This window comes from Lethenteron reissneri, chromosome 2 (genome assembly GCF_015708825.2).
Source record: "Lethenteron reissneri isolate LAM-NWPU_2019-01 chromosome 2, ASM1570882v1, whole genome shotgun sequence".
Classification (NCBI taxonomy): Eukaryota; Metazoa; Chordata; class Hyperoartia; order Petromyzontiformes; family Petromyzontidae; genus Lethenteron; species Lethenteron reissneri.
The window spans coordinates 12,413,949-12,423,997 of record NC_083780.1 but is presented as its reverse complement, the minus strand read 5'-3'; the positions used below and the strand labels follow the sequence as shown (position 1 = coordinate 12,423,997).

Here is a 10,049-nt window from a genome sequence, read left to right as displayed (position 1 = left end):
ATGTCTCATCTAAATATGTGCACCAACATCAGATGGTGCAGAAGAGGATATTAAAGAATTATATGGAACGCTGGAAACAACGTTAAAGGAACTGCCTACAAAAGCTGTTCAGCTGTTTGTTGGAGATTGGAATGCGAACATTGGGAAGGGTTACGTCAGATGGGGACGCATCCTGCAAAGGTGTGAATATGGAGAAAGAAATGAAAGAGGTGAAAAACTGCTGTAATTCACTTCAAAACATGTAATACTAAGTTCAAACTAAAATAATGCAGAAAATGGAAATGGAGGGTTACCGGATGGTAAGACATGAATGAGAGGTCTGGTAATGATCTCTCACGCTGGAGAACAGTTTGACTATTCAGAACATTCCAAGGAGCCGATGTATCATCGGACCACGCTTGGTATTATGCAGCCTTTGACTAAAACTGAATATCGAAACGCAATATGAGAAACAGGTCCCTGCGGGGTGGGCTGATAGGAACGAACAAATACGATACGAACGGAGAGTTTGAGGCCTAGTTCTAGGCTTTAGGCCTAGCTGTAGGCTTTAGGCCGCTGTGAGATATTTTTTAATTTAAATGTTTTAATTAAAAACTATCTCAGGGAATAAGTTAATTTTCAATTTAAATGTTTAATTAAAAACTATCTCATGGAATTAAAAAACTATCTCAGTGAATTATAAGGGAATGTTACACTTGTTTAGCCAGGAAAGCCTCACTGAGTCTAAAGGTTTTTGTAGGGTCCTGCCAAGTGTTTGCAGTAGGGGGCGATGTTGCTACACCTAATCGGACATCGGACGGACGGACGATATAATCTATTGTAGGCTGGTTCACTTCGTTCCTACCAGTATAAGAGGAACATAGAGGCACTCGTGAACGAGGAGACGGGGAGGAAATGTGAAGCGGAAATATCCAGCAGAATCCAGGGGGGGGGGGAGCACAAATAGAACACCTTGGCCTAGACAGAAAAGCATTAGCACTAAAGAAAACTTTTTTTTATAAATGTTTTCTCCTACAACATCAGAGTGCAGCGGCACATTAAATACGCACTACAATGACAATAGTTTAAAGCGATTTGAAGCATGTTTTATTTTGGGGGGGGGGGGCAGAGCTTTGTGACTGGGGGAGTGGGGGTCAAAAATCGTCAAATCGCCTGGCGTCATTTATGGACGGCCCCAAAGTCACGTAGATCGAAAATAAAATTTAAAAAATCACGATGTTTCGATCGCAACACAAGCAATCGTCTTCAGGTACAAAACTACAGCAGGCGAACTGCTGAGGCAGGAGGTTATATCGCTAAAATTAAACATTAAAACAATCTTAGCAGGTAAAGCCCACTGAGATATTAGCTTATTTTGTCAGAAGCGACCTGGCTACAATGATTAGGGGTTGGGGGGAGGGTAGTGCGGGGAGGTGAGGCCAAGGGGCCGTTCATAAATGACGTCACGCACCTGGGGGGGGGGGGGGCAGACATTCGTGACGATGTGTGACGAGGGGGGGTTGAGAAAATGTGACGTCACATCAAAATGCGCAACTTTAAATAAATGTAGAATTGTTATAACAACACTAATTGTTATAACAACACTCCTACAACATCAGAATGCAGCGCCACATTAAATACGCACTACAATGACAATAATTTAAAGCGATTTGAAGCATGTTTTATTTTAAAAATGGAAATATGGTTTTGGGGGGGGGGGGCAGAGCTTTGTGACGTCATTTGAGGGGGGGTCTGACTTTTTGTAACGCCGTGTGACGAGAGGGGGGGGGGGTCAAAAATCGTCCAAAATCGCGTGACGTCATTTATGGACGGCCCCAAGGTAAGAGTGCCTGTGGTGGGGGGGTGAGGGGGGTGGACTGTAGGGGCAAGTGCTGTTAGCGAGTGGCACCTATGAAGGCCAGAACGGTGCACGAATGGGGTGGGTGGCCAGCAACACAGCACCACGCCCGACCGCCTTTGTCTCCCCAGTGGCAATGTTTACACACCGCACCAGGTACTTATTTTAGGCCGAGTCGACCTCGGGGAGGCACAGGACCGATTCAGACAAGGTCCGCGGCCCACTGACGGCCCCTAGCGACCTTTATTGCGGCCCCCGATAAAACACAAATGTGAAAACACACACACACCTACCCACCCCCATCTTCATTATCATCATCGTGCTGTCAAACCGCAATGGTTTCAAATGGTATGGCGGCCCCCCTGACCTCCAGGTGCCCTGCCTCTAACCCCTGAAAATGTGTGAAGAACACCGCTTGCTACGTGGGACGATGACCGGTGGACGACATTAATGATAGCGGGAGTGTCGAGATGATGCAAACCACGAATTGGAAAACTATGAAATGCAAAACTGAGAGAGATGCCAAAGGTTTGTTTTTTATTTGGGGGGGGGGGGTGCTTTCATCCAAGCAGTGATTTGATAACGGCTTCTTTTGCGATCCATAATAGAGGTTTTTGTTTGGGTTAAGGGGCCGTCCATAAATGACGTCACGTGATTTTGGACGATTTTTGACCCCCCCGCCCCCCTTCGTCACACGGCGTCACAAAAAGTCAGACCCCCCCCTCAAATATGACGTCACAAAGCTCTGCCCCCCCCCCCAAAATAAAACATGCTCATGCTTCAAATCGCTTTAAACTATTGTCATTGTAGTGCGTATTTAATGTGGCGCTGCACTCTGATGTTGTAGGACAAAAAAATTATAAAAAATCATATTTAATTAAGTAGAACGTGTTGTCTATATTTATTTAAAGTTGCGCATTATGATGTGACGTCACATTTCTCACCCCCCCCCCCTCCTTCGTCACACATCGTCACAAATGTCTGACCCCCCCCCCCCCCTTCTAGGTGCGTGACGTCATTTATGGACGGCCCCGAACCCAAACAAACCTCGATTATTGATATTGGTCGCGAAAACCTACACCCCCCAACCCCGCCCCTCCCCCACCGCCCCGCCCCTCCCCCACTCCCCCTACCCCCCCGCCCCACCCCCCGCATGTTAACTGCCGAGAGAGCCGCCGTCCAATCAGAGCTCGTCTCCAATTCGCAACCCGCCCTCCGACGTTCAGCGAATCAGATCGCTTCGTCTCGTCGCTCAGCCCGCCATTTTAAAAAAAGGCTTAAATTTTTCCTTCTTCGGTTCAACTCGCCCTATCTCGTTTCACATGTAACCGCGTTTCTTTTCTCAACGTTCGTTATTTATTCGCACGTTCATCAATCGTCGGCTCGCAGCGACCGCGTCAATGACGTCCACGTCGACAAAAGTGAGTTTGTTGCCGCTTACCAAACCCCCGCGGAGGCCTTGTTGAGGCCTACAACGCCGCGGTCTCGCCTGAGCGGCTCGCGGGGATTGAAGCCTCCCGGTTCCGCGGCGCCTCCCAACCGAGGGCTCCTGCCTCACCCGGGATCCCCGTGCCGGCGTTTGGCGGGTTATTAGAGCCGAATTTGTTTATGTGCGTCGACATATAAACAAACCCGATTGTGCAGCTTTCACCGTCGTCGTAATGTATTGTTAATTCCCCGCTGCAATGTTAAACCGATTGTCCGTTTTAGGCGGCACGTCTCGAGACGTCAATTCCGTGCGCATCTTTAGCATTGCAATTTGGAACGCTTCGTGACCCACGCACGCAGATCTCGTAGAAGTGCCTCCCTCCTCAAGAGATGCCTTCCTTGCACACAGTGACCTTTGCTGCACCCACACCAATGGGCACTGTTATATCGCTCGCTCTCCGCTACCGAGAGAGTCTGTGTGTCGTCGCATGATAACCCGTGGCAGTTAATTGTCAAGGCCGGCATTTACCCAGATTAAATCTAAAAGGTAAATGAGCAATATTTGTTTTTTTTTTGTGCAGAGAGGAGGAGAGCGGTGTCACGGCTGAAATCAACTCGCTGCATTTTGCAAACGCAGTGGGCTGAAATTTGATCTTGAACCCAAGGATCTCAGCGGTGCCGGGCTCGGCAGCACTCTGCTGACGTCTGACGTCTGCCACATTCGATCACAATCATCAAAACGATCACCATCGCCGCAGGCCATAATCGTTATTATCATAATTAACATTGACCACAATTATTAATGTCAACACTATCATCGTAACCATCAGACTCTTCGCCAGGGTTTATAACGTGAGTGCCACAGTTGGGATTTTCTGGTGGCTGACAGAAAGTGAAATTTCCGCCACTGACTGACGGATCGGCAGGAGAGATTAGTTCTGACTGATTACCAGTTTGAGCGGGGTAGATGTTTTGACTTGATGACGGCAGGGGTCGCGTTTAAATACCGTAATAATAATAATAACCTCGATGTTATAAAGAGCCTTTAATAACGAAATCTCAAAACGCCGTACAAAAAAAATACACATTTCGAAGTATGAATACATTCAAAACTATCCGAGGGCAAGTGTGACAGCAGCATTTGCCTCTTGCAAATAATATCTGGATCAAAAATACTCGCATATCGCCTTGTTAACCCACTGTTGGATATAATACTCTCCACGCCGCGTCAACCACGTGGGATGATTGACCGTGCGTCTTGGCTAAGTGGGTACCGGTTCAGATATTCAACAACCATCGATGCTATCTCGGTGTAGGGATTAGAGCTCGGGGTTTTCAGGTTCATATCGCAAGTGCGTAAGCCAAGTTGACCTGCAAGCCGGATTTGAATTCGCGTCTTTTTGATTGTGAGTCTTGTGCTCACCCAGTGGTTCTCAATCGGCGGCACGCGGACTCACTGGAGTGGGACGTGCCAATCAATGTCCCAGGGGGGTAATACATGTTGTGAAATTATATTATACGTGAGTAGGCATTGGTGGATGCTCGCGTATGAATCGGTTAATAAAAAATAACCACGATAAATTTTAATTCCATTTGGTAAAGTCACGTAGAAGGGAAATAATAAAAATAAAACAATACAAATCTCACGACGTTTCGATTGCAACACAAGCAATCGTCATCAGGTGTGAAAACCAAATTTTCTTGCTGTGGTTTTCACAGTGGCCAAAAAATGTTGAGAACCACTGCTCCAGCCACTGCGCCTCCTCGCCAGATGTAAGTGAATATGGGTAGAAATGCATTGGCAGCAGATCGCAAATACGGCTCAATCATATGTAAGGAAGGAGTGTGGAGAACAGCTTTTCCTTTGAATTGCGTGTGGTGGAGCATGCCGGTTACCCCCAGGGCTTTGGAGGCCAGGGTTGGTGAATCACGGAGGTTTGTCGAGTTCAATCCCGCGACGTGGCCAGGAGATGGCAGCAGAGCACAAATTTTCTTGAATAAATATTCTTGAATATTTGTACGATTTTAGGTCATGTTACCTTTTATGGTCTACAGACTTTGTATTAAATTAAAACTATCCTGGTTGGCCGACGTGGTAGCTGGCTCAAGGATATGAGGACTGAGCTGACACGGTTACGATCTTGGGTTCAAATCCTTTCGGACACAATTGAAAAAAAACCAGGCTCTTTAGCGTAGTAGAATTGATGGTTTAAGGATCGTCTCCAATGACTGCACAAAACCCATCATATAAAAATGTGGTGTTCTATTGTGTTTGTGTTGTGGCACGTGGTGTGTGCCTACTGAATAAACTAGCTCACTTGAAGGAACCTTAGAAGACGTTTTGTGGTGTATTGTTTCACATGTCATTATCCAACATGAGGTGATGTACTTATCTCCAATAGTTCTGTACGTATATTATGTTTTGTCTTGTGCTTGATGCAATGGCGATATTGGAATAATATTTGCTACTATTAAGAGAGCTCGATTTCCATTGTTCTGAAGGTGATGGCCATGCTCTCATGGCCACTTTGAAGCAAGCTGGCGCTGCATATTCGCCGGGCTGACCCAATTCAGGCCCCCTGCACTCAAGCTGTCCTAAACAAATGTCCTGATTTCATGGAGTCAAGATGGGATACTACAGAATAATAAATGTTAGCTTGGGATAGCATAATTTACCCCAAGCATATCTTAAATCTTTTTTGTAGAAATAAAAAATGCTTTCATCATGAAGCGTTAGTACAAGAAACATGCCGGGCCAGTTCAGGAACATCCCGGTACAGCTTTTCTTATATATGATGATGACTTAAATGTTCCATGATTGATTCCAAACAAACCCTGTCACCACCGGCTTCCTCCCACTTGTTCCCCTGTCATCCTCTGCCCTGCGTGTGCCGTATCCCACCCGCCCACGGCAGGTCGGTGAGATATTCTCAGCGGCAGGAGCGGCGTTCTCCAAGTTGGGCGAACTCACCATGCAGCTGCACCCCGTGGCAGACACATCGCCTTCTGGGTAAGGAGACCCACTCGCCTTGATTTTTCATGGTCATCGTCAGTCATTCCGTGGCCATCATGATTCATCATTGTTATTTTAGTATTATAAACATCAAAAATCATCATCATCAACTTCACCATCCATTAGTCATCATCTTGTCACCTCCAATGTGGGGTCTAAATTCTTGTACCTTCAGATTTTCGTGTCTCTTGTAACATGTAATTGGGCTCTTCTTGTGCACCAAACTGCCTCATTGTGTTATCTAGATATTTAATTCTTTGTCTCCCTTTTAGTCTTGCCCAAAATCCTACGCGCAATGCACAGATTCACCACAATATAATAATTAGCCTTAATGAAAAAAATATTATTCATTGTATCCTGAACAAAGTAGTGTTTTGTAAAAGATTTCTGGATAAATTGATAGCACGGTGTTTTTTTGACGAGTTATTACTAGAGAGTTATGATCCTTAGAAAGTTTCATTTATGAGGTATAACCCTGTGAGCCATGCGACTCTTGACTCGGGTGCAACCGCAACGAAACAAAAACATGAACAAGAAACATCTTAAAGTGACTACACGCAACAGAAAAATACTGGAAAAAACAGCAGTCTTCCAGAAAAAACACCGCATTTCAATGCTATGTGCAAAAATCCCAGTGGGATGCAAGTCAAACAATAACAACCATAAGACAATGTAGATTAAAGTTATCAGGCTAACTCTGTACTACAACAAACAAACATGGCCAGACTAAACCGTCCTCAAAATCACCAAAATAAAGCCACAAAAACAATGGAACAGTGATCATAGGAACTGTGATTCAAATCCAACAACAAACGATATACATAACATGTACGACCAAACCCCGCAGCCATAGCTGGCTGCATGAGTCACTCCATAACAGCAGGAGTATCAGTAGCAGAATCAAAATTTCTCAATACACCTTTAAAGATCAGCACACCACAATGAAAACTCAAGATCATACTTTTCAGCGGTCATCCGGAATGATACATTTGATTTCAGGCCATTCTGAATAGCAGTGGCAGCTAGGTGTGTACAATTCCTCTAGAGCAGTTTTTAGTGAAGATCTCATAGGTAGTGATCCAACTTGCAGTTTATTGGCGATAGCATTCCAGACCCCCTGGGGGCATCGATAGAAAAGGCCCCTCCTCCAGTATTTGTACGGCACTAAGGAATGTGAAGCTGGTAAATGAGCGAAGACCTTAGGTCACATTTGTTCTTCGAAACAGTGAGGAGATCCAGCAGGTAGTCTGCTGATTTTTTTGTAAGTACATCGTGAATAAATAAGATCTGATGCACAAGCCATCGATCATTAAGAGAAGACTTGTGGCAAAATCTATTTTGCGTTAACTGCCTTCTAATTACTTTGAAGAAATATCTATTTTTAGTGGAAGAGCACCAAGTAACAACACAATCATGATAAAAATGTGAATTACAATGACAAAGTAAAGGAAATCTGATATCGTTGTATCATGAAATGTAAAATCATTTTGTGAAAAAAAGATACTGCTCAAATCATAGTTCTTAGGCTCACGTTTCGCCGCCATTGTCGTGTTGGTGAAGATTTCTGCCGTTTGGACATCTACACATTCTCAGACGACACACTTGGAATTGATTTAGCGTCTTAAAAACGAGTGGTAAATCATTTGAAGGGAACAATGAGAAGTCTTGAGAAAGAAGTGCAGGCATTGAATTTGGGGTATGTCTCATAGTTTAAGTCGGAATCCAACACTATGAATACAAAGACTGAAGCAGTGGTAAAGTGCACTTAGTGCTTACTGAGCCACGAAACCGATGACGTTTGATGCTTGGTCATGGACAATGTCTGTGGGGAGTGATATGTGAACCAGTCCCGAGTCTTCCCCTTCAGCCTGCTTTGACCAGCATTGTGAAGTACGTCACGCAACCTCACATGCTCGAGGAGGTGTGTGGAAGGTGTTTATCCAGCAGTGGATTGACAAAAGAACTGCAAATGTAAATCTTAATCTATATGCCAAATTACGTGGTGTTTGAATGCCACTGTAAGACTCATAATGCCTAGACTCTCATTATAAATCCATGCCGTTCCTTTCCCAAGGCCATGTTGACAAACGCGTGTGTATAATTTGACTGGAAACCACGCAGTTATTGTGGCCCCACTTAATTTGCCACAATTGGACCTCCCCCAACACCTACCCCTGACTCCCCCCCCCACCCCAATAGAAGCCTGCCCTGGTCACATCGCCCCCATGAGTTCAATCCCATGTACACGTTGTTACATGTATCAGCCCCTTGTCTTTGCACTGCTCGTTGAGAGGGCCTCCACAAGTCCTGTGGATTATTTGGTCAGTGCGGGCTGGTGGAGGTGCGGGAAGCAAAGATGCTGGACCATTATAGTATGGTCCAACAATAGATTTTTCTTCACTGCCTTCTATTGCCCACCCACAGCACGGCCACGCAGCTGCTTACAACAACCTGTTTTGTACAAGGAGGTCGCCCATAAAAACACGTAAGCAGGCCCAAACCCACTTAGCATTTGAGTGTCTTGACTAGATCGGGCGCATTCCGAGTTATTAAATCAGAGGTGGTCCTGCCATAGTAACGTGACATTTCCACCAATGGCTCAGGGCAGTATGCAAGGAAGAGCAATGCACCACACCTGCCTGCTCGGTGTGACACACTTTGATTCCACATACAGCGCAGACAGATCAACGCACCATCGATTCTGACGCACGCGTGTAGGTCGATGCGTGTATCGCTAGCGCAAAGAGTAATTTTTTGATGGCTCGATAAAGCGACGTCTCTTATGTTTGTGGCAATTGTCGTGGAGATATTTATGTGTATTGTTAACCCCACGACGCCCAGGGCTGTGGTCGCAGAGTGACGCGGCCTCACAGGTGGCGGTCGTTGAGCCGGCGCCACTGTAAACATGTTGACAGCCGCGCCACGCGCCCTGCCAGGGCATTGCACCGAGCGCTACTACTCGCGCAGGTGGCTTGCGCTGCACTGCCTGCGGAACAGAACAACAGATGCTCACGTGCGCGGCTGTGACATTGTCGCACGGGATGTGCCACTGCGTCGCATTGTCTAGATTCTCTTTGTGTTTGTGTCTGTGGCGGTGGGCCCACCGCCTGCTCGTCCGTTGTGCCGGCCCGTCATAGGCGCTTGATCCCAGCACTTGCACCCAACCGTCCTGTGTGGTTATACGGGAGGTCTTTATCTTTGTGTCTGGCTTTGAGAGTGGTGGCACAATTAGCTCACTGTGCTATGAACCAATTGACCAGATCAGTGGAACAGCTGCTCACGAGTATACGGCCGTGACTTTATTGCACTGATATACCGCTGCATGTCGCATTGTCTTCTTCTCTTTGTGTGCTGTATGTGTCATTGGGTGTGAGTTCGATTCGCAGCCAGTAAACGTCAGCAGCAAAGGTGGTGAGCGATATCAAAGCCAGTGCTAGGCCTCTCCTAGGACGACTCGGCCATAAATTAGTACCTGTGTGGTATATAAAACATCAAGGGCAACTGGGTATGTGTGATCACATCACCTCCTCATATGCCATTCTGGCACTTTCACCAACAGTCCGTAAAGCGATATGGGGGATTGTCTGAGTTTGATTCCTGGTCATGGTAAACATTTGTGGTGCGTGATACATAAATTGGGCCTGGGCCTACCCTCATCCTCATGAATACCTGGTGTCGCGTGTAAACATCAGTACTGAGGAGACAAAGGCGGCCGGGCTTGTGCTGGCCACGTCATCCACTCCCTGTGCCTTGGCACCATTGATAGGAGCT

General features: G+C 46.2%; 1 protein-coding gene across 2 annotated transcripts in view; it reads left to right on the top strand.

The window, feature by feature from the left end:
- The first annotated feature begins 3,081 nt into the window (after positions 1-3,081).
- Positions 3,082-10,049, top strand: part of LOC133343839 (chromatin complexes subunit BAP18-like) — a 35,018-nt gene continuing 28,050 nt past the window's right edge. For both annotated transcript variants that reach the window (XM_061553753.1, XM_061553745.1), the window contains exons 1-2: positions 3,082-3,258; positions 6,181-6,275. In XM_061553753.1, the coding sequence (XP_061409737.1) occupies positions 3,238-3,258; positions 6,181-6,275 (116 nt within the window). In that variant the 5' untranslated portion in view covers positions 3,082-3,237. The remainder of the gene's footprint in view (positions 3,259-6,180; positions 6,276-10,049) is intronic.